The 24,782-nt window shown below is 42.3% G+C and overlaps 2 protein-coding genes across 4 annotated transcripts in view; both read left to right on the plus strand.

The window, feature by feature from the left end:
• usp13 (ubiquitin specific peptidase 13) overlaps positions 1 to 24,073 on the plus strand; it is a 49,254-nt gene extending 25,181 nt beyond the window's left edge. For all 3 annotated transcript variants that reach the window (XM_084066806.1, XM_084066807.1, XM_084066808.1), the window contains exons 13-21: positions 1,300 to 1,474; positions 1,661 to 1,749; positions 2,768 to 2,890; positions 6,064 to 6,087; positions 7,455 to 7,598; positions 8,689 to 8,867; positions 11,348 to 11,537; positions 20,151 to 20,235; positions 20,663 to 24,073. In XM_084066806.1, coding sequence (XP_083922932.1) covers positions 1,300 to 1,474; positions 1,661 to 1,749; positions 2,768 to 2,890; positions 6,064 to 6,087; positions 7,455 to 7,598; positions 8,689 to 8,867; positions 11,348 to 11,537; positions 20,151 to 20,235; positions 20,663 to 20,759 — 1,106 coding nt within the window. In that variant the 3' untranslated portion in view covers positions 20,760 to 24,073. The remainder of the gene's footprint in view (positions 1 to 1,299; positions 1,475 to 1,660; positions 1,750 to 2,767; positions 2,891 to 6,063; positions 6,088 to 7,454; positions 7,599 to 8,688; positions 8,868 to 11,347; positions 11,538 to 20,150; positions 20,236 to 20,662) is intronic.
• LOC311052031 (DNA-directed RNA polymerase III subunit RPC1-like) lies at positions 12,381 to 16,553 on the plus strand (the record flags this gene model as incomplete). Its single annotated transcript, XM_084066805.1, has 1 exon — positions 12,381 to 16,553. The coding sequence occupies one exon, from the start codon at positions 12,381 to 12,383 to the stop codon at positions 16,551 to 16,553; it is 4,173 nt and encodes a 1,390-aa protein (XP_083922931.1).
• Positions 24,074 to 24,782: the final 709 nt, after the last annotated feature.

Consider the following 24,782-nt stretch of genomic DNA (forward strand, 5'->3'; position numbering starts at 1 on the left):
GAAGTACTCAGATATTTGACTTAAGTAAAAGTAGCAATACCACAATATAAAAATACTCTGTTACAACTAAAAGGCCTGTGTTCAAAATGTTACTTGAGTAAAAGTACAAAATATTAGCATCAAAATGTACTTATGAAATACTATGAAAAGTAAAAGTACTAAAATGTTTGAAAATAGCAGATCTACAAGCTGTAGATCGGCTATTTTGAAATAACCTATGTATAAAATAGGGCTAAAGTGGTTAATGTATGTTTTATAATACGGTATAATAATTTATACCTGCAAAGTTTTCAAATAATTGTAGTGGAGTAAAAAGTACAATATGTGCGTCTGAGATGTATTGGAGTAGAAGTAAAATAATTGAAAATTGGAAATAGTCCAGTAAAGTAAAATACCTCAAATTGTACTTGAGTAAATGTACTTAGTTACTTTACACCATTGCCCGCACCACAGCGTCAAAGCGGCAGCCGACGCACCGTGCATCAGAAGGTGAGCGCAGGTGGCTCTCAGCCTGCATGCAAAATGAGCAGGATTTAATTTCAAAGGGCATGTAGGCAGGTCCCCAGGAGCAGGATGAAAAGTTCACTCCTCAGAGGGAGCTGACCGAGTCAAGCTTTTGATTCCCACAAGGTTCACCGATTATCACGAAACCCGACAAAGAGGTTATTGTACCGCTTTAGCTAATTTTCTTAGTTTATATTAATTGATGGCTCTTTATTCATAGAGATTTATTCAGGACTAGTTGAAAAAATTACATTTATTAATTAATTGCTGTTATGGAGCGCGATTGATATCTGTCATTGTTATAGAGCACATCATGATGTGTGTGTCTGCTTTGTGCACCACCTTGCAAAAGCTTATCCCAAGCTAACCTTTCCTATGTGGATATGTAGGCCAACTATTCCTGACAGCAAATGCATAATTCTTATGGTTTTGTAAGTTAGATTTGCCTCAGTTGCAATGTAACAGCTTTGTGTACACATCATTTCTATTCCTTTTCAATTGTACATGCATTCATTTGTTTTCATTGTAATGTTCCACTTTTGCTTTGGCAATGTTAACGTATGTTTTCTCATGCCAATAAAGCCCATTGAATTGTGTGTGTGTGTGTGTGTGTGTGTGTGTGTGTGTGTGTGTGTGTGTGTGTGTGTGTGTGTGTGTGTGTGTGTGTGTGTGTGTGTGTGTGTGTGTGTGTGTGTGTGTGTGTGTGTGTGTGTGTGTGTGTGTGTGTGTGTGTGTGTGTGTGTGTGTGTGTGTGTGTGTGTGTGTGTGTTATACCGCACATCGGCCCTTTTCCAGAGGAGCTGCTGGCTTATGAGGCCAAACGGAAGGATGCAGAGGAGAATATGCGAGCCCCTCCAGAGCCAGTTAGAGCTCGGATCCCATTCACTGCCTGCCTGCAGGCTTTTACAGAACCAGAGAATGTTCCAGACTTCTGGAGCTCAGCGCTGCAGGCCAAGTCTGCTGGGATCAAGTAAGCTTAAATCCTGGTCCACCTACATAGGTTTGAAAAGATTATTATTCATCATCTATATTAGTGTTTGTCACCTTAAGGCTTTAACAGTACACTGTAGATAACATTTGGAATGTTCTTGATACAAGTACTGCTGCTTTCTTAAGTTTCACTATCTTCATTATTATTTTCTTCCTCTTTCTGCAGGACATCCCGTTTCGCCTCCTTCCCAGAGTACCTGGTGGTGCAGGTCAAGAAATTCACATTTGGGGTTGACTGGGTTCCAAAGAAACTAGGTAACTGAATGAGGAACAGTTCAAATTAAGTTCTCAACAAATCAGGCATTGTGAATCATTATTTGTTCTCTTTTCAGTTATTTATCCATCTGTATTTTCCATGCGTGAACAAGTTTCTGAAAGCATTCTTAGTTCTATAAATATCCAGCAGATGGCACTATTACACTAGGAATTACAAGGGCCAATGTGAGACGAAATCAACTCACTCCACTTGAAAGCCTTTAATAGAGTTTTACTTATCTCAGCAGTTGCTTCGCCTACGTTTTTTTTTGACCACACACACACACACACACACACACACACACACACACACACACACACACACACACACACACACACACACACACACACACACCACTCGCTCCCTCATCCCTGTAAAGTGCTGAAGGACTTTAACCTTTATATAAGATAAAAACCTCAGAGAAGGATATTGCAGCATCTTAACCTGCAGCATCATTTGTTCAAAACACCTTAAGGCTTGGCTGACCGTTGTTGTGGTTCAAAACCAAAGCACCGAGAGCTCCAACATGTGGTCACTATTCAGTTGGCTGATGCTCAGCCTGCTGTAGAACTGCTTTCTACCTTAACGACATTAACCCAAAATAGCGAGAGTAGCAGATCTACAAGCTCACAACAAAAAAATCTGTCTAAGCCTAAACTGACTCAAAGAGGTATACTGTAGCATATTATGTGTCCAGAGCCAATTGAAACAATACACATGCTGTAATTTCATATTTTTCAGCAATAATGGACATGAAATCATCATTGTGTACTACATATGAATTATATGAAGGTTTTCAGGACTATTACATTTATTTAAAGACCCTTTGACATCAAAATCTATGTTTACGTTGACAAAAATTACAAAAACATTTTGTTTCAGGTTCTTTTCTTTTTAGGTTTGTCTATTTCTTTTTTTTCCCCCTGAGAAAAAAAAAATACAATAACATTTTGATGCGTGTCATGGGTCTTTAAGTATTTATGACATTCCCTGTCCATGTTGTGTTCCTCTGTACAGATCTAGCCATAGATGTTCCAGACTTCCTTGATCTGAACCGGCTGAGGGCCACCGGGCTGCAGGCTGGAGAGGAAGAACTGCCTGATCTCTCTCCTCCAATAGTTCTAGCGGAAGACACTATAGGTACTGCTCACATCCAAACATCCAATGGGTTTTTAGACAATTAACCAAACTGATGGTTTCCACTCGTACAGTCAGTGTCATTGTTACAGGAACGAAACTCGCTTTTAAAACATTTCCTACTGCAGTGGGTGTGTCACCTTTTTGGCGAGAGGTACATTAACATAACATTCAGTCATGTATTCCCCGATATGGTAGAAGACTTATTTCCTGACAACAGTGTCATCAGTTGATTGTCATCTGTAGTGAGTTTGGACATTTTATAACATGGGGCGTCATCTGACATCACCCCAACTGATCCCCCGATGTAGTCAGGAAATGTCAGGGCATTAAGGACATATTAAAACACCATTGCATTGGTCAAGGCGCGAAGACATAAAAACATGTGTCTGACTCAAAAATGTATCTGATCATGAAAAATTTCCAGAGATGATAAAAATATGTCTGCACAAGTTTAACATGGCTCTCAAATTTTAAACTGGGTATTAGATTCCAAAGTTTTTGGCAACAGACCTGACATTGCTGGATAAAAGACCTTACGACTGAATTTGAGAATGTAAGTGATATGGGCCAATGAGAATTTCAGTTTTGTCAGAGTTAAACTTGAGAAAATTATTTCACATCCTGACTTTAATGTCTGCTGGACAGTTAACCATTTTTTTAGGAGTTGTTGTGCTTCACCGGAAGATTATTGTGCACATACAGTACTGTAATAATGTACATAACAAAGGAAGGAGATGTATTGCCTACTTATCCAAGGGGAAGCATATATGAAGAAAATAGGATTGTGCTTAAAATTTGACCTTATAGGGCACAAGTTATAGGGGAGGAATGAAAATATGTCAGATATATTAAACCGATCCAAAGCAGTCCTAGATATGCCAAGCCACTGCTCTATCAGTAACGATATAATGATCAATGGTGTCAAATGCTTTAATCAAGTCCAACAAAACAAGTACGGAACCAATGTTAGTATTCATTCATTTGCGACTCGAATAAGTGTAGTCTCAGTATTGTGGTGCTATCGAAATCCCGTTGAAAAAGGAATGAGGCCGCACAACTCTAGCCACGATGCAAAAAGTTTAATGAAATGAAACCAACGTTTCGACTAATACAGTCTTCCTCAGGGTTTAACAGGAAATGGTGCAAACATCACTTATATATGGACTGGGACAAAAGGTGTGCCCTTTACATGGGAGTGTCCTCAATCTACCAATCAATATGGGTGTGGTGGAGAATTACTCAATACTGACTGACACACTAGTGTAGTATGTCGGTGAACTGGTGCACATATCATTTAATTGTTCATATTTATATTTAAAAAGTACAATGACAATATAAAATACAAGTTACTAGGGAGCTCTGAGACATAAATTATAGTAACAGATTAGGAACAATCGAAATCCCAACTGAAATAGTCTTCCACGGCTGCCAGAACTTTTCAAATGAATGGCAATTTAGAAGTTTGCCTGTAATTGTGTTTCAAAGTCAATACCAGTTTCTGTAGAAGAGGATGAACACAAGAGAAATTAAAATAATCAGAGAATGATCCAGAAGCTGGGAAGCTTTTAAAAATGCAAAGCAAGTATGGGACTACTTCCAACACATTTGGAGGGTAGACCGTTGTTACTTACTTACTTGTTACAGATTAAGGTGACTAATTGACAATGTTCTCTGAGCGTGGACTGCAATACTGAACTGAGTGTTCTCTTATGCCTCCTTAGTAGGACTTTCTTTAATTTTTTCTGTCTTTCTTTCTCTTTCTGTAATTCTAATCCCTTTTCATCAACTAGCCTGGTTGAGACGTTCACGTTTATCAGTGAACTGCTTAATATTTCAGCAGGCGCATAGCACAAAATGTTCTGAAACCGTCTCAAAACCCCAAAATGTACAAAAGGCTCCAAGGAGGAGCACAAACGCTTCTGCCTTCCTGCTGTACAGTGCCTCACACATTGACAGAGACACAATGTGTTCTCCGTTTTTTCCTCCTGCAACGCTTTGCTGCCTCTTAGAACAGGAAACGTATTTAAATTCAGAGGACAAAGAGCATGTTTGAAAATTGCTTACGGTTGAATAATTTAGCACAGAACACGGCATGCTGTGTTTGCTATCTGAGACACCCTCTGGAAAAGCAAATTGGCTCTGGAGAAGAGTGCCACTTATGGCTAATGTAGACTTCGTCGCAAGACCCAAAATCTTTGGTCGAGCAACATTCGTTGAAAAGGGCCATGTGACAAACTGCCTTGTGCTTCACGCACAAAAGCTATGATAACCATTCTCCTGCAGCACGTTATCTACGTGCAAGTTATCTACCTCGGACAGTCACATAATGTTCAACTACAAGTCAGAACTAGTGTAGGTAAAAACGTGCTTGGAAATATGAGGATATCTTTGGGGGTGACCTGTGATTCGAAGGATTTGAACAAATACATGCTTTTCTTATCGTGACACACGCCAAGTTAGAGATCGTTTGGTCAGGCGCTTTCCGAGTTACTTCCGGGACAGAGTGACACACACAGATTTTGTAAATGAGATAGGAACCCACGTCCATTTGGCTTACATGAAAGGTTTGCATTCCTAGAAAAGGACAGGTAAAAACGAAATTCATAAATGAAATGTACAGTAAGTAGAAGTGAAGGGTGCGAGTTGTTGTTTTTAATACACCTACTGATATGTTTGACATTTGTCATGAGCTCCTTCAGAAGAACATTAGATGCCGAGCCACTGTCCGCCCCTCAGCACCTGCTGAGGGGCGGTGCAATTAATCATGTCTTTGTCACCTTAGGATAAAGGCGCTAGAAATGCAGACTATTGATTACAGACCAACAGGCGAATGTTTGTAATCTGTGTTGCTTGAAACGCATCATTAACCATGAATTATGATTAGAGAATTAAAGATTTTGGTAGTGATGCGGAACACCTCACTCTGAAACATTATGCGTTTTCTGCTCAGAGCCGTGATATTATTTTGGGATGGAGCAAACTGTGCTTGATTTGTAAAGTTTCTGATGTTGTTGGTGACCTGAATTTTACAGGAATTTCTAGATTAATAATTGATGTTTTGTGCAGAAGTGAGGAGTCTGTGGTTGATCACAGCAAGTCTTAGCAGTGTTATCTCTTATCTTTCCACTCTTCGTGCTTACACCTTAAATTCCTATTTTCTACTCTCCTTTCAGATAACTCCATGAGCTCCTTAGACTGTAAGTACTCCACTTTTCTTTTAACCTTTTGTTGCCATTACATTGTGTATATAAGGATTGTCGCTGTTGGGCAGAAATCTCCATATTTTAATTATTTATTTTTTCTTTTCATAAATGAATGCCCTATTTTGTACTTAGTTGTATGAAAGTGGCACACAAAAGTATCAAAACTTTTGCTGTTTAAAAACAAAACAAAACATACTTTAACTTCCGCTTGCCCAAAATTCTGCTTGCCCAAAACAGGGATGCCAGGTTGAAAGTGTTTTAGTCGGTCTGTGGGATCTATGAATATTGAACCAATAAAAAGTATTAACAAGAGCTTGTGACTAATATTAATACATTCATTGAACCCATTGGAACATAGGTTCTGTTTTTCCATTTCCCGAAAAGTAATGGTTTTGGGTAAACAAGGCTTCTGCCCGCCAGTGACGATATGTAATCCACTTATGTGAATTTACAAACAAGCAGAAATGGAAACCCACCTACTTTAAGGTCTCGGGCATAATGACAAATGTTATTGAGCTAAAGGTCGATAGACCTGCAGGTGCTGGGACTGGTGCACAGTGTCAGTGGCCTCATTCGAGTGCATGAACCTGTGTGTTGAGCTATGGGAATTGAATGCAAGTACATAATAATACTGACTTAGCACTTACCCCAAATCTACCTCGTCCATAAATCCATAAAAAAAAGTGTATGAAAGAAAAAACACAATATAAGTGCAATAAATTATCTGGTGCTGTTTCCACTCATTGCATCTTCACATCCTATGAAGGTAAATTGTATGTAGTACTGTATGTGTGGAGATTAATTCCATTAAGGTTATCAGTAATTACAATAATTATTTACATCAATTTAATACACAGGAATAAGGCCAGTGTGAGACTTTACTTTCAAGCAGCACATACTGTAGCTCTGCTTGTTTTCAGTCATTTCTCTCCCTGATAAATCATCCTCTCAACAAGGCAACCTCCCCAGGGCAAGGACATTTCCTCTGGTCCCTTTCATTTAATGAGGCCCAAGGAGAGAGACGCTTCGAATCTATTTGGGGTGTTTTAACCCATTAAGACCTGAGGCGATTCTTTAAAAAAATCTAAATCTCAACAGTTTTTTGAAAAAAATCTGGAAAATATTTTTTCAAGATTTTTCAAAAATAGCAGATCTACAAGCTCGTAGCGCGGCACTCGGTGCCGCGCTACGAGCTTGTAGATCTGCTATTTTTGAATAGCCCAAAGAAATCTTAAAATGAGACGCAAATGCGTCCCCGGTCTTAATGGGTTAAACTGGAGGGCCGACCAGTGACGTCGATTCAGCAGCTGTAAGTCATAGGTAGTTATTGTTGCTGGTTTGTCCTGTGTCACCTGCTTCAGCTCCAGAAATAGATGAGGCAGCGGTAATGCAGCTGGCAGAGATGGGCTTCCCATTGGAGGCCTGTCGGAAGGCAGTTTACTACACTGGAAACATGGGCCCTGAGATGGCCTTCAACTGGATCATAGCCCACATGGAAGAGCCTGGTAAGACCACCTCATACATGTGAGAACATGGAGATAGATGATAGATGGATGGATGGATGGATGGATGGGTGGGTGGGTAGGTAGGTAGGTAGGTAGGTAGGTAGGTAGGTAGGTAGGTAGTTAGCTAGATAGTTTCTATTGGATTCCCCATCGATGATGTCACTAGTAGGCGGGTTTCTGAACTGTCCACAGCCCTCCTCTGAGACACAGACAGCGTAGACAAAAATGGTACCAATATTATAATAGAGTAGTGAGGACCAATTATATGAAGATAGGTTGAATATGGGAAGTAGTCCTTTAAGGTCCGTCCAAGAACAATAACTATAAGGAGAACTATGTGTGTGTGTGTGTGTGTGTGTGTGTGTGTGTGTGTGTGTGTGTGTGTGTGTGTGTGTGTGTGTGTGTGTGTGTGTGTGTGTGTGTGTGTGTGTGTGTGTGTGTGTGTGTGTGTGTGTGTGTGTGTGCGTGCGTGCGTGCGTGCGTGCGTGCGTGCGCCTCAGTTTGTTCTCCTGGTTAACTCTAAAGGCCTCCCTCCTACTGTGGAAGAATTTAGAACAGCCCCAACAGCAGTGTTTTTCCCTCGTCTATTGCACAAGTCATTAAGGGAAGCTCAGCCCCGAATAAAGAATGAAATGGAGGACAAAAATAATTCCTACCTGAATCATGTAGGGAGGAAGTCATTTAGACACAATCATCCCTGTCTGTCAGAAATGTCTTAATTTCCAGCTTTGGGAGGAAATACAGAACACATAATTTATTTATTTATTTTCCCCCAACACAACATGCATGTACATGTGAAGAATGAAAAACAAATGTGTTCAGCAATTGCCATCTCGTTATCTTGGGCAACTACCAAAGAGCTAACTAGGACCCAATAATGTTCAAATAACTTGTACCACCCCCCTGGTTGAGAAGTTGTTAGCGAAATCTTGATCTCTCCTCCTGTTCCTCCTCTCTACTTCCCCCCACTCTCCACCTTTTTCACAATGCCACCACTCTCTCTCTCCCTCTCTGTCTGTTTCTCTCTCTCTCTCTCTCTCTCTCTCTCTCTCTCTCTCTCTCTCTCTCTCTCTCTCTCGCTCTCTCTCAGACTTTGCGGAACCCCTAGCTCTGCCATCCATCATTGATCCACTGGTAGACGGACCGTCTACCAGTGACAGCCCAATGACCTCCGCCCCACTGGTAAACTCTCCACCTGAGGAGAGCATTGCCATCCTCACCTCCATGGGCTTCCCTCGCAGCCACACCATCCAAGCCCTCAAAGCTACGGTCTGTGTTTTGCTCACTCTATGCATAAGCCTCCCTTGATCTGCTAATATTTGTGTTAAAAGTTAATTTTATTCCCTTTCCATACCTTCACACGATACTAGTGCTAGTAATTAAGTTCTGGATATTCTGTTAGTTTTTCTGAAAACTCTTAGAATTTAGAACAGTGATTTACAACAGTAGTTCTCAAAATATTGCAGATATGCAAGCTCACAGCTTGTATTACCTGCTACTTTTGAAATGTTTTGAAAAATCTTGAAAATGTTGAATAATTTTGTAAACTACTAATTTAGAGGGCATTTGTAGAATCAGCCTCAGGTCTTAATGGGTTAACCACTTAAACCCTATGTACTAAATTGATTGGAGGACCGAGAGGTCTATACTAGCGGCTAGCCACACTTTTTCCCCCCCTCTACACCAAATGTCTTCATCAAAAATTGCAGATCTACTAGCTCAACGCATTGCAACGCTTTGTGAGCTTGTAGATCTGCTATTTTGGACAAATGTTCGCCCCCAGAACATGGACGCTAGGGTTCAAGTGGTTACATTTATTATATATTATATTATATTATATTTAAGTTTATTCTGTCCACTGGCTGTCCACTGGCTGCATACATTCGCTTTATCTTCTAAAAATTAAGTTAAGTTTGTTCTGTTCACTCTTTTTATACCTTCAGTGTACAAAATGTATCTAGAAATAATCAAGCTAAAGTTTTCTTTAGATCTGCTACTGCACAAAAGTACTAATTTAGCAGTACTTTGCTGCACATAAAACCATGTAAAATGACCTTCACTTGATCAACTAATCATTTATCATAGTTGATCAAGTGAAATAATTTATGTATCTGTATGTAAAACACTGAAAGACGAACAATAAAACAACGCAAATGCCAAAACTGTTTGTATAGCCTAACACTAAAACCAACACCCTAAAACCCACCCTGACGTGACCTACTTTAACATCTTTACCTTGCACATACTAATTATATAATGGACACATCCTGGTATCCTGATGAAGGCATGTAAGAGAGGTGGTGTTCAGATGGGTTGAGTGAGGGTTCCATGTTGAAAACTAAGCTCATAAAGGTTCTTGGCTGGCCTACTTGTTAGCTGCTCTACACTGGGACTGTAATAGATCATCACTGCCCTCAGCGATTAGACATGTCTGCTCAAAATGCTGTTTACAAATAGTCCACTGCTGATGCTGCTTTTCTGCTCTAGCAAAATGTGATCTGGATGTATTATACACAGGGCTGTTGTATCATCTTCTTAATCAACACATTTGGAAATGGATACAAATACAATGTGCTGTAGTATATTTTTTTTGTTTTCTTCTGTACGAAAGAGAATGAATCCTCATCAGAGTCACAGGGTGCCTGTTTCCAAATGGCTGCTGAATCTCTGGTTTCAACTTTGCCTCATCAGAAAAAAATAGATCGGCATGGATTAAAGTTCTCAGTCTGGATTAAAGTTCATTTTTATAAGAGTATAAAAATGGATCAAACTAGCAATAGAGTTTGTGTTAAAACCCTAATGGTCTCGGATATGTCCGAAGCAAAAGTTAAAGCCTCAATCTGCTATTTCTTGAATTGGTTGGCTGTAAGAACATAGGTTTTTAGAATGATAATACCTAAACATCGTAATTCAACATAATGTGTCAATTGTTTAGGAAACACAGCGCTAGTGTGAGGGGCTCCTTTCAGACCCTTTTTAACAAATCACAGATAAGCACCTAGAAATGTCTGTTTTTGCTTTAATCCTTGGATCAGCAGATGAGTGGTACTCTACTGAAACAGACATCTGGCTTCCTTGTTCATCACCCCTAATGCCCTGTCCACAGTTTTTGAGGTGGAAAAAAAGAAATGAAGGGAAATAGAGCTGTGAATCAGCGAGAGGTCTTGCAGGCAGTCTATTAATAACCCAGACACAAGGCGGAGGAGGCATTCAACCTCAGTGGCCTGATGGCTCACTTGTCTGAACACTAAAAGGAGAAGCGATCTGCATCACCAGGTGCCCCTAACCCTCTACTTTCCCTTCTTCACTCCCGCTCTCCCTTCCTAACTCACTCCCTCCTTGTGTATGTGCACCTCACACATTCATTATCTATGAATCATGCCTCTTTTAATTAAAAGCAGCAAAGAGATGACTGAGACTGAGCAACTTGCACAAAGATAACTGCCACACTTGGCGGCAAAAGGGTGAAATGGTGTCACGGCTGGGAGTGAGACAAAGAGCTGGGTGTGCGACTGTTGACTGCTTGAAGATACACTACTGTGCATGTGTAACTAACAACTTAAACATTTACATTATATCCGCTGATTCAGGACTCAGTTGTTTGACATGTAGATTATCGTGGACAAAACAATGATATAACAGAAAAATGGAAGTTAAATCAAAATTAATTAAAATTAAATGGAATTTTAAATATAAAAGACCTGTTGAACTGAACTGAAGTGAACGTTGTTGTTCCAACTGAATTACAGAACAACAATCTGGAGCGAGCGCTGGACTGGATCTTCACTCATCCGGAGGAGGAGGAGAGCGAAGCACTGTCAGACCTGGGTGACACGGAGCCCAATGACATCGCCTTCTCAAATGCCAACTCCCTCAGTGATTCCACGTTGTCACCAGATCGGGACACCTCGGGTCCACGGGTCAAAGATGGACCGGGACGTAAGTGACTGCTCACTTACTCACAATTTCACAGATTACTTCTTAAAGTTTTTTGTTTTATGCGATGCAAACAGTAATGGGTGAGCTGTCTAGAAGAGGGCTCGCCCTTATATATGTCCCCCAATGTCTGTTTTCAACCGTCTGTCCGTATGAATCCATACTAGGCCGGTGCCCAACTACTCGGAAAAAAACCATCCGGTTTTGTAATACCTGTACCCGTTCAATTGTCAGAGTACCTGTTATACCTGTCTGTCTGTGTCCCTTTTATGCCCATATATGGAGACCCCTGAAGTCATCAGTGTATACCCATATATGGGCATGTCAATATATGGACATATCGGTCGGATCGGCGGTTCTGGACAACCAGATCTCCATATATGCTTATATATGGGCATATCAGTCGGATCGTGATGCAATTGGGGAACAATGCAAGTTGGGAATGCATGCCCAACCCGGTTATGCAATACCTGTTGTACCCGTTGTCAGAGTACCTGTTGTACCTGTCTGTTCGTCTGTGGCCTTTTTATGCCCATATATGGAGATATCTGTATATGTCTGTTGTCTGCCTTTTATGCCCATTATGGAGATTCCTGATGTCATCAGAAAACCTTGCCCAAATATGGAGTCATACATCATAGATATGTCATACAGTAGATGACTGACATCATAGACTCCAAATATGGAGTTACCAACTGGCCTGACGGTGATATGAGTTCCACTGAGCGCACCTCTCTAGTTTAGAATACACACCCCTTGCATGGAGATCGGTTGTGTTTATTGTTGTCCAGGCGTATATTAAGATAAAATAGTGGTTTCTCTGCTGGTGTCGAAGCGACAGCAAACATGGTGAAGGAGCAGTTCAGAGAGACAGATGTGGCTAAGAAAATAAGCCACATCATCTTTGGGATGAAGTCTGCCGAGCAGATGCGTCAGCAGGCACACATCCAGGTGGTTAGCCACAACCTGTACAGCCAGGACACCATGCGCACCCCAGTGCCCTATGGAGTGTTGGACCACCGCATGGGCACCAGTGAGAAAGACCGTCCCTGTGAGACATGTGGGAAGAATCTGGATGTTTGTTTAGGACATTATGGCTACCTGGACCTTGAGCTGCCATGCTTCCATGTTGGCTATTTCAAAGCCATCCTAGGAATCCTGCAGATGATCTGTAAGACATGTTCCCACATCATGCTGACTAAGGATGAGAAACTCCAATTCATGGATTCTTTGAAAAGGCCCAATCTGGCCTATTTACAAAAGCGAGACTTGAAGAAAAAGATCTCTGACAAATGCCGCAAAAGGACAATCTGTCTAAACTGCAACGCGTTCAATGGACTGGTGAAAAAGTATAGCTTGTTAAAGATCCTCCACGAGAAGTATAAAACCACCAAGAAGGTGGTGGATCCGTTCGTGTCGGATTTCATCCAGTCATTTAACATTGCCATAGAGCACAACAAGGAACTGGAAGGCTTGCTCACCAGGGCACAGGAGACCCTAAATCCCCTGATAGTGCTGAACCTGTTTAAGAGGATCCCCGCAGAGGACGTCTCACTGCTGCTGATGAACCCTGAGACGGGGAAGCCCGCCGACCTGATTCTCACCCGCCTCCTGGTTCCTCCCCTCTGCATTCGGCCCTCAGTGGTCAACGACCTCAAGTCAGGCACAAATGAGGACGACCTCACTATAAAGCTCACCGAGATCATCTACCTCAACGATGTCATTAAGAAGCACCGTACGACAGGAGCAAAGACCGATATGATTATGGAAAACTGGGACTACCTGCAGCTGTTATGTGCTCTCTACATCAACGGCGAACTCTCTGGAATCCCGTTCAACATGGCTCCCAAGAAAGGGGCCAGGGGTTTTGTCCAGAGACTCAAAGGAAAACAAGGGCGATTCAGAGGTAACCTCTCGGGAAAGAGAGTGAACTTCTCCGGGAGAACAGTGATCTCCCCAGACCCAAACCTGAGGATCGATGAGGTGGCTGTGCCTGTGCATGTAGCCAAAATCTTGACTTATCCAGAGAAAGTAAATAAAGCAAATCTGGAATTTATGAGGAAACTAGTTCGTAATGGCCCTAACGTACACCCTGGAGCCAACTACATTGACCAGCGCCACACACAAATGAAAAAGTCTCTGGAATACTGCAACTGTGAGAAGATGGCCCAGGAGCTGAGGTTTGGTGACGTGGTCGAGCGACACATAATAGACGGAGACATCGTCCTGTTCAACCGACAGCCATCTCTGCACAAACTCAGTATCATGGCCCACATCGCCCGAGTGAAACCTCACAGGACTTTCAGCTTCAACGCGTGTGTGTGCACGCCGTACAACGCTGACTTTGATGGCGACGAGATGAACCTTCACCTGCCTCAGACGGAAGAAGCCAGGGCTGAGGCTCTGGTCCTGATGGATACAAAAGCTAACCTTGTGACTCCAAGAAATGGCGAGCCTCTTATTGCTGCCATTCAGGACTTCTTGACAGGAGCCTATCTCTTGACCCTGAAAGACACCTTCTTTGACAGATCTAAAGCCTGTCAGATAGTGGCATCCATCCTGGTGGGGAAGGATGAAAAAATCAGGATTGCTCTCCCCCACCCAGCAATATTGAAGCCCACGACTCTGTGGACAGGCAAGCAGATATTCAGCCTCATCCTGAAGCCCAGTAAGGAATGTCCAGTCAGGGCCAACCTTCGCACCAAGGGCAAGCAGTACTGTGGCAGGGGAGAAGACCTCTGCTCTGATGACTCATTTGTAGTGATCGAGAACAGTGAGCTGCTGTGTGGCACCATGGACAAGGGCACCCTGGGCTCTGGCTCCAAGAAGAACATCTTTTACATTCTCCTGAGGGACTGGGGACAGCTAGAGGCCGCTAATGCCATGTCCCGTCTGACCAGGCTGGCCCCTGTGTACCTCTCCAACCGTGGCTTCTCCATGGGTATAGGCGATGTGACGCCAGGCCAGGGTTTGCTGAAAGCCAAGCAAGACCTACTGGACGAGGGCTACAGGAAGTGTGACGAGTACATTGATGCTCTCAAGACCGTCAAGCTGCAGCAGAAACCTGGATGTACTGCAGAGGAAACACTGGAGAATCTCATCCTGAAAGAGCTGTCCGTCATCAGAGATCATGCTGGCAGTGCCTGCCTCAGGGAGTTGGATAAGAGTAACAGCCCGCTGATCATGGCCCTTTGTGGCTCCAAAGGCTCTTTGATCAATATCTCCCAGATGATTGCTTGTGTCGGTCAACAGTCCATAAGTGGCTTTCGAGTGCCTGATGGCTTTGAGAATCGTTCCCTGCCTCACTTCGACAAGCACTCCAAACTGCCCGCTGCCAAAGGCTTTGTAGCTGACAGCTTCTATTCTGGCCTGACACCCACTGAGTTCTTTTTCCACACCATGGCTGGCCGTGAGGGTCTGGTGGACACGGCTGTTAAGACTGCAGAGACTGGATACATGCAGAGGCGTCTGGTCAAGTCCCTGGAGGATCTGTGCTCCCAGTATGACATGACAGTACGCAGCTCCACTGGGGACATCATCCAGTTAATTTACGGTGGCGACGGTTTGGATCCTGCTTCCATGGAGGGCAAGGATGAACCGTTGGAGTTCAAGAGAGTGCTAGACAACATCCGGGCTGTCTACACATGTCAACATGAGTCTGCTTTCAGTAAGAACGAGCTGGTCCGCACTGCAGAATCCACCATGAAGAGAGGGGACTTCCTGTGCTGCAGAGACAGCTTCCTGGAGGGGGTACTGATGTTCATCAAGAGTATGTCAGAAAGGATCAAGAAAACCAGAGACAAGTATGGCATTAATGACAATGGCAGTACAGAGCCAAAGGTCCTCTATCAGCTGGACCGCATTACCCCTACGCAGCTGGAGAAGTTCCTGGAAACATGCAGGGACAAATATATGAGAGCCCAGATGGAGCCAGGTTCAGCAGTTGGGGCTTTGTGTGCCCAGAGCATTGGGGAGCCTGGCACCCAGATGACTCTGAAAACCTTCCACTTCGCTGGAGTCGAATCCATGAATATCACCCGGGGTGTGCCTCGCATTCGGGAGATCATTAATGCCTCCAAGAACATCAGCACGCCAATCATCAGTGCCCATCTGGATACGGAGGATGATGCAGACTTTGCTCGTCTGGTGAAGGGAAGGATTGAGAAAACTCTTCTTGGAGATATTTCAGAGTACATAGAGGAGGTATTTCTGCCTGATAACTGTTTCATTCGGGTGAAGTTGTCATTGGAGAGGATAAGGCTGCTGCGACTAGCGGTGAATGCAGAAACTGTCCGTTACTCCATCCGTATGTCTAGACTGCACGTGAAGCCGGAACACATTGCCGTACACGGCGAGGCGGTGGTATGCGTATCTCCCCGGGAAAACAGCAAAAGTTCCATGTACTACGTGCTGCAGTCTCTCAAAGAAGATCTTCCTAAGGTGGTGGTTCAGGGAATCCCAGATGTTGCCAGAGCAGTCATCAACATAGACGAACGGAGTGGCAAGAACAAATACAACCTGCTGGTGGAGGGGAATAACATGCGCGCAGTCATGGCAACGCATGGGGTCAACGGGATTAAGACCACGTCAAACAATACTTCTGAGGTGGAGAAGACATTGGGTATTGAAGCAGCCAGGACCACTATCATCAAGGAGATCCAGTACACCATGAGCCACCATGGCATGAGCGTCGACCGACGCCATGTCATGCTCCTGGCAGACCTCATGTCCTATAAGGGGGAGATTCTTGGCATCACCAGATTTGGCTTGGCCAAGATGAAGGAAAGTGTCCTAAACCTGGCGTCCTTTGAGAAAACAGCAGATCACCTGTTTGAAGGTGCCTACTTTGGACAGAAGGACTCCATTTGTGGTGTTTCTGAGTGCATCATCATGGGCATTCCCATGAACATCGGCACGGGTCTGTTTAAGCTGTTACATAAGGCTGACAAGGATCTCTCTCCACCTGAGAGGCCTCTTCTCTTTGACTCCCCTGACTTCCATATTCCTCAAGCCCTCTAATCACCCTCAGATGTCCTCATCGCCTTAACCAACCGCCTCGCACTGCGGGGCGTTGCAGGCTTGTGGATCAGCTATTTTCAGAAAAGCTGTTTGGTGTAGAGGGAAAAAGAGCTGACCGACTATAGAGCCAATATTCAAGTTTACTAAGTATTGAGGGTTTAAGTGATTGAAGCTCACACATTGACCGTTTTGGGCCTGGGTCCCGTTGCTCTGGTGTTGGGGGATCATGTCATTGCTGTCGGGTGGTCCAAAACTGTTTCCTGTTTGGCCCGGAACTACCGTGCTAGTAACAAAAATCACACCCTGTGTGAAGGAAGCGGTGCCTGTGGGGCGGGGCTTAACTCATTTCAGTTCGTCCCTATTGGTGGTCTGAGTCCACTTACCAAATTTGTACTTGGTAGCATGCTGCAAACTGGAATGATGGCTGTTTAAAGCCCAGCCAATGGGCAGACAGAGGGGGCGGGGCTTTAGTAATTACAGTTCGTCCCTATTGGTGGTTTTAGTCCATGTACAAAATTTGTACTCCCTAGCATGCTGTGAACTTGAGTTATGCCTGTTTAAAGGCCAGCCAATGGGAAGACAGAGGGGGCGGGGCTTCAGCAATTCATGCTCGTCCCTATTGGTGGTCTAAGTCCACATACCAAATTTGGACTTGGTGGCATGCTGCAAACTGGAGTTATAGCTGTTTAAAATCCCGTGCTCATCCCGTGCTTGGGGGTCCCTGGAGCCCTCTTTGATAACTTCAGCAATTCATGCTCGTCCCTATTGGTGGTCTAAGTCCACATACCATATTTGGACTTGGTGGCATGCTGCAAACTGGAGTTATAGCTGTTTGAAATCCCGTGCTCATCCCGTGCTTCCACGGACGGACGGACATAACATACGCTGGGGGTCCCTGGACTCCTCTTTGATAACTTCAGCAATTCATGCTCGTCCCTATTGGTGGTCTAAGTCCATATGCCATATTTGGACTTGGTGGCATGCTGCAAACTTGAGTTATAGCTGTTTGAAATCCCGTGCTCATCCCGTGCTTCCACGGACGGACAAACATAACATACGCTGGGGGTCCCTGGACCCCTCTTTGCTAACTTCAGCAATTCATGCTCGTCCCTATTGTTGGTGTAAGTCCACATACCATATTTGGACTTGGTGGCATGCTGCAAACTGGAGTTATAGCTGTTTAAAATCCCGTGCTCATCCCGTGCTTGGGGGTCCCTGGACCCCTCTTTGATAACTTCAGCAATTCATGCTCGTCCCTATTGGTGGTCTAAGTCCACATACCATATTTGGACTTGGTGGCATGCTGCAAACTGGAGTTATAGCTGTTTGAAATCCCGTGCTCATCCCGTGCTTCCACGGACGGACGGACATAACATACGCTGGGGGTCCCTGGACTCCTCTTTGATAACTTCAGAAATTCAGGCTCGTCCCTATTGGTGGTCTAAGTCCATATGCCATATTTGGACTTGGTGGCATGCTGCAAACTTGAGTTATAGCTGTTTGAAATCCCGTGCTCATCCCGTGCTTCCACGGACGGACAAACATAACATACGCTGGGGGTCCCTGGACCCCTCTTTGCTAACTTCAGCAATTCATGCTCGTCCCTATTGGTGGTCTAAGTCCACATACCATATTTTTACTTGGTGGCATGCTGCAAACTGGAGTTATAGCTGTGTAAAATCCCGTGCTCATCATCCCGTGCTGATACGGACGGACATACGGACAAAGTCAAGCTTAGAGCGGTTGGCACCGCTAAAAAGGAATTTCACGCTGTTTTTATGGCATTATAGGATTTGAAGATGGAAAAATAACAGCAAAAGAAAACACAGCTCACTAAAGCTCCACTGGCTAAGAGAAACGATCCGCAGATAGTATAAAACAACAAAAATAATGCTTTTTGAAACGCTTCCGCCTTCCGGTGAAAACAAATGGCATTCTGGGTAATGCAGGACTCCGCTAAAGACCTGCAGAGGTTGCTAAAAATCTTTTGGACCTACCAAGTATGGCTTTAAGCTTGATATATTACTGATATAATACTGATATAATACGCTGGGTGTGTTGTGCCTTGAGGGTGTCTGAGCTACAAGCTCACAACGTGTCACATTTTGGGCTTGCGGATCTGCTGATTTCGGTGCACTACACAGACATGCAATGAAGTATAAATTAATTATTAGAATGTGCCTGTTAAAATGTTTTGCATTTCCCTCTGCCAGGAACCATAATAGTCCTGATTCGAATGTCCGTACTTCATGTTCTGGGTCTGTGCTACAAACAGACTTATTTTGATTTCACTTACAGGGTAAAATGCTTTCAATGCAGACAATGATGCCATAGGGCCTTATGATGTAATCAATCAATACGTGCAAAGAGAGGAGGACAGTTCATTAGTTTTTTCTTGTAAAACATTCTTTATTTAATTTACAATAGGTATGTTATGCAGTTTATGCATCAAGATGTTTTGTGAATCTGTTCCTGGTGATGTATAAAACATACAACACTAAAATACCTACATCTACAAACACAAGACTTGTTTACCTCTGGTTAGCTTGTTCTATAGCTAGGCATGTTACCTTACCATGTTTCAACAAAAAAAAATGGAGTTCAACTGTGTATTTAAGTCCAAACCTCTATTTCTGAAATGTGTTTGCTGTCATATAGCAAGCACATTGGAATGGTTAAATGATGGAGGAATTTCTCATCAGTTCCTACATTGTATGGAGCATCAAGTTTTGTGTGTGAATGTATATTGTGTATATCTTGCCTGTGAATAAACTAAAATAATTTAGTTTACTGTAAATGTGGTGAATATGCAAGGGATAATTGTCAGCGCGCTGGTCGTTGTTGACGACCAGCACGCTTACAATTATCCCGCTTATTACACGGCTACTTAATAAATGGACCCAAAAGTAACAACAAAACGAAGTATTTCCTTGCTTACGGCAATGAAAGTATTCCATAAGTGTTGCACTGGGCGGACACGGTCGCCTCGGAAAACAAGGAAGTATAGTGGATCAAATAGAATACATTTTTGGTTACTCCATTTAGTGCATTATCTATTTCTCCCTTCAAATGTTTTCAAAAACATTCTTGAGAGCATCATTTAGTTGTAAATGACATGGTGTGTTTGTTTACATCGCTGTCATGTTGGATACAGAATAAAATCAAGCAGTGCAGGTTGATATGAGCAGGTGCTCTGAGTCTTTGATTAGCTTTTGACAGCTGTCTGTTATTCAGCTCATCGGTCATTATCAAGAAATAACACGCAGCTGAATTCAGCGATTGACCATCAGAATCAAGCATTCAACCAAGCCGTGTAATAAGGATATTTATACCTCAACACAGAAAATGAGCAGACCAGCTAGGGCATTCTGATTGACTGAAACATCATGTGGGGGTACATTAAACATTGCTAACATTAGCAGGCAGAGCAGACGAGTAGAATTTGTTCACAGCTAAAGACAGTGTTAAACCTATGTAGGAGCCAGTGGGAGCTGAGCTCCCATAAGGAGGGGTCCGAGCTCCCATGAAAGCATACTGTACTTTGGCAGTCTAACAAATATATGACACAAGTCTTTGTTTGATTTCTGTTTTTCTCAGGATATGAGCTCTTTGCTTTCATCAGCCACATGGGAGCATCTACAATGTCTGGACATTATGTATGTCACATTAAGAAGGAAGGAAGGTGAGTAATTTACTTCACAATCAGTTTATTTCAGGAAATACATGTTCTTAGAAATATAATTATCTAGTTTTTGCTAAATAGAGGAAGCCTATTTAAAGCGATTATTATTATTATTATTATTATTACCCTTATTATTATTATTATCATATTACATTTTTGTATACATTTTAAATGTGTTATTTCACTTTCAACCTGGCCTCCCTATTTTGCGCATATTAGGTGAAAATGTTCAAAATGTTTCCAAATTAAAAACAATATTGAATATAGCAGATCTAGTAGGTCTGCTATTTTTACAATTCGTTGCACGATGAAGTACATATAACAATACTGCTTGCAGTCATAGCAGGTGAATAGGTGTATCCACACTATTTGACATTTACAGAAAACTGTGGGCCTTCCTCAAATGTTCTGCCTTCCCTCCTTCCAGGTGGGTGATCTACAACGACCACAAAGTTTGTTTGTCTGAAAGGCCTCCTAAAGACTTGGGCTATGTCTACTTTTACCATCGACTGTCTAGCAGTTAGAGGGAGGTTAGCCCGTACCCCAACGCCCCGCCCCTCCACCGTGCAACCTTACAGAGAACCGCATTCTCGTAACCAGAGGACCGGGAGACAACATCAACGATAATAGCAGCAGCTACCGTTGAAAATGGTGGAAATAACCCCTTCAAACCAGCCGAGGGGAGAACGGTTCGCCTTACTATGATGTCATTGAGGAACAACCAGGAAACATTCAACACTGCTGTGGTCAAAAAGGGGAAAGCAATGTGCTTTTTGGTGCGTCTATGTTTATTGTGTCTTGCTTTAAATGTGTATTTAAGTGTGTTTTTGTCTCTACAGTGTAGGTACAGAGGGATGTGTGCAATTTCCATGACTGGAGTGCTATATAAGCAACATAATATCACATATCGGTTCTTTCTGCCTTCAGCTACTGCCAGTATTTTTCAAAGTGGTATGTTCTAAAGGAAAAAAGTATTTACACTGACATGGCATTGAGAGTGCTTTTTTTTGCCAGACCTTAACATTTCTGTAACCTTGGCAACAACAAAAAAGATTCAACAAATTGCTTTGCTGTGGGGACTTTTCCATTATCTCATGGTGTGGAAATACATCTGAATGTTCTACTTCCCCTGGGAAACTTGAAAGGACATTAGGAATTAAAAAAATGTTGACTAGCATGTTTTGGGTTGATCAAAGAACGTGGAAGAATTGACCCAATTGTAATAGTTCACAATTAAGGGGAGGAGAAGGGGGAAATGCTAATATCAAGACTGGAAGCAAATCTACAGTACATGCAAGTTTGTTACTGTCAGTGCAAAACGTGCTTTGCACAATGGCAACTGGCTATCAGCTAAAGTAATTTCATCATTTTTATTTATTTGTTTTATCCCGAAGGCACTTTCAGAAAAAAAAATAGATTATTTAATATATTGCTCCTGAAGCAATATGATTAGAATGTGAAAAAGAACGTGGCAACCCAAATTTCAACTGCTGCAAGTTCACTTTATCCTTTCAATGACTTATACAAAATGCATAATGTTTTACATTATGCAATTCATACTAGCCCTCAGACAGGTTCATTTGTGCCCCTTTTTGCCACCTATCACCACTGTGTATACAGTATACTGTATATAATGTATGGGGAATGTCCTCCATCCTGCAGGGACTCATTTCTTTCATTACATTTTTGCTGAAGGAAGTACAGTCCTGGCATGCAGTATTCTACAGCAGGTGCAACATGCCCAGTTTACACAGTTGTTGGACAAAATTAGATTGTTTTGATAGGAGAACCCATTAACCAACTGTTGAAAAAGAAAATATATACACTGCCTTTATATTGTGGCAATATGCATTACAACTGAGCGTACAATACTGCAGGTTTTTTTGCAACTCTTTCCTCTACAAATGTGCATTCTTCTACTTGAAGACATGGTACAATGCTGAATGTAAGACGTCATGGTACTCACTGCAACCAAAATCTGATGTTCAGCTTTAATACTCAGATATATCAAACACAGAACTCAACTGGTCCTTTAGTGCCTAGTCACCACCTTATACTGAATCGATCAATGACTCACTCACTCTCAACTCTTCCTACTTATGTACTTAGTTGCTATGGTTTTTATGTCCCAGATAGGATCAGTTTTGTTGTTTGTACAATACTTTTAATAATATAATTCTACAGTCAGTCTCCATTGATGATGTTTCAGCAGGTGCAATGCCTACAGTATACTACTGTATACCTTTGTTGTTGTTCTTATGACAGACCTACAGTGTACTACTGTCTAGCTTTGTTGTAGTTCTAACTACAGAGTTCAGTGTGTGCTACAGTACATGGAACTTGAAGGACAGTGCGTTGACTTTAATCTTTTACTGTTTGTTAGGTCTTGACAAGGCAATGTAAAAATATATGGTGTCAGTAATTGTGTAGTGGTGCATTAATATAGGCGACAAACTCCTGTTCCAGGATTCTGAGATGCAGTGAAGCCAGTGGTCTCGCAACCTTCGAGAAACACACTCTCGTAACCAGAAGACTGGAAGACGATAACAAGAATAGCAATAGCTGCTGTTGAAATGATGGAATTTGGCCCAAATTGGCTAAAGTTATTTATTACATTTCCCCACATTTGTATTCAATTATTTCATGGGTTTTACGGTATACATTCTTAAGATCAAAGAGAAGGCAAGCTGTGCAACAGTATTGAACTGCAGTGCCCTATATCTGCAAATTAACTTTGAGGACAGTTACCTGGCTGTATACTCAAAAGCTAGAGTAAAGTTTGCAACAACAATACAAACTCATCCCAGGAAAGCCTTATGTTGATTGCTGAGTAGAACCCGGGTCCCCTGAGTTGTTTTGGGAAGAGAATGTTTGTTCAAATTGATCCCCCAACACCTATTGTTGTCTTGTCAGACTACATGATATACAGCTGCATTGGGACATTCTTAGAGGCCTCTCTCTCTATGCAAGTCTTGTGATTCTACCCCCAACACACACACATGCGTGCACACACGCACACACACACACACACACACACACACACACACACACACACACACACACACACACACACACACACACACACACACACACACACACACACACACACACACACACACACACACACACACACACACACACACACACACACACACACACACGCAATGAGACAGAATAAGTAGAATGTATCTTCTCTGTTCCTTGTTCCATGGGAGGTTTGTCTTGCTCATTCTAAATGAAGGGATTTCATTCTGTGCAATTCTGGTAATTTCCATGCACCTTTGTCGTCTCCTCTTCTTTCTGCTGTAGTCTGAACCAGAGGGTGGCTGGTTAATTTCTGTTTCTGTCTGTTTTTGTCCTTGTTTTCATCTCAGCTTTCCCTTCATCTTATCATCTCTCTCTATCTCTTGTGTTCTCTGTAGGTTGCGAAAGGTACAGTAACGTTTACCTTTTGTGTCACAAAACGCCTTTGTACGGTCAGCGTGTGCACTAAGAGTTGACATTTAGTCATTTGGCTTGTACAATTGTAGTTTTGTGAGTTTATTCTCTTTTTTCATTTAACTAATTGTCTAAAAAGGTACTTCACCTGTTTTTACTTTAATCTTGTTTCCTTTTCGCCTTTTTGAAAACATGTTTGTGCCAATTCTGTAGTTTTCATTACATTCAGTTTTCTTGAAGGGAACATTTAAAGTTGACTTTTGTAATGTGTGTATTTATCCAAATATTGCTTGGGATGCAGTATGGCAATGGTATGTTAATACCCCTGTAATACCAATATACCCAATAGTACTGAATACTTGCAATGCTTGGATAAGTTAATAAACTACACCTTTGTTGAGTCTTGGCGCTAATATTTCTTTCAGGGTGAACAAATTGGTGACATTTGTGTTACCTGTTATTCAAGTATGGCACTTGGTTCCAGAAATCAAGACACAAGATCATATCACAAGAGTTTATTTTAAAAGATTACGTTCAGATCATATATCTCAAAGGTGCTAATGCGATTCTTGTGGTTTACAGGTATACAGAGAGAGTAATAAGCATTATAGGTATTTCAGTAAACTATCAATTACAGTATATGAAAGTATATAATTTCTAAGTTCATTCTTTGCATCATTTCATTCATACCTGTATGCTGGATAGATAAATAAACTAAAACAAACCTGTCATACACAGAGCAACAGAGAAAGAAATGTGTTGTAGACTAAATACACAGGTGGCACGTTAAATAGAACCACACCCTACAAAGGATACTACAATTAGCTTGATGCTACAGAGTTTTATAACTCGGTTATGAATGCTTATAAACAGGGGAAGGCACCCGATCAAGAAGCATTGGAGAAGCACATTATGTGACTCCACGGAGACTAGACTGACATATTAGCAATCAGACTCGGTCTAAAGAAAGGATATGAGCATTGCCCAATGTATGCTCCATCATATGATGGATCATGCTTATGCAGCCAACAAAAGCCCTTGTACAAGTAATGACTGAGTCGAGTTGTTCAGATCAGCAGGGAACTGGTGTAATCTGCCAATTATATGGG

The sequence above is a fragment of the Gymnoscopelus microlampas genome (assembly GCF_963454915.1).
Source record: "Gymnoscopelus microlampas genome assembly, chromosome: 9".
NCBI classification, from domain to species: domain Eukaryota; kingdom Metazoa; phylum Chordata; class Actinopteri; order Myctophiformes; family Myctophidae; genus Gymnoscopelus; species Gymnoscopelus microlampas.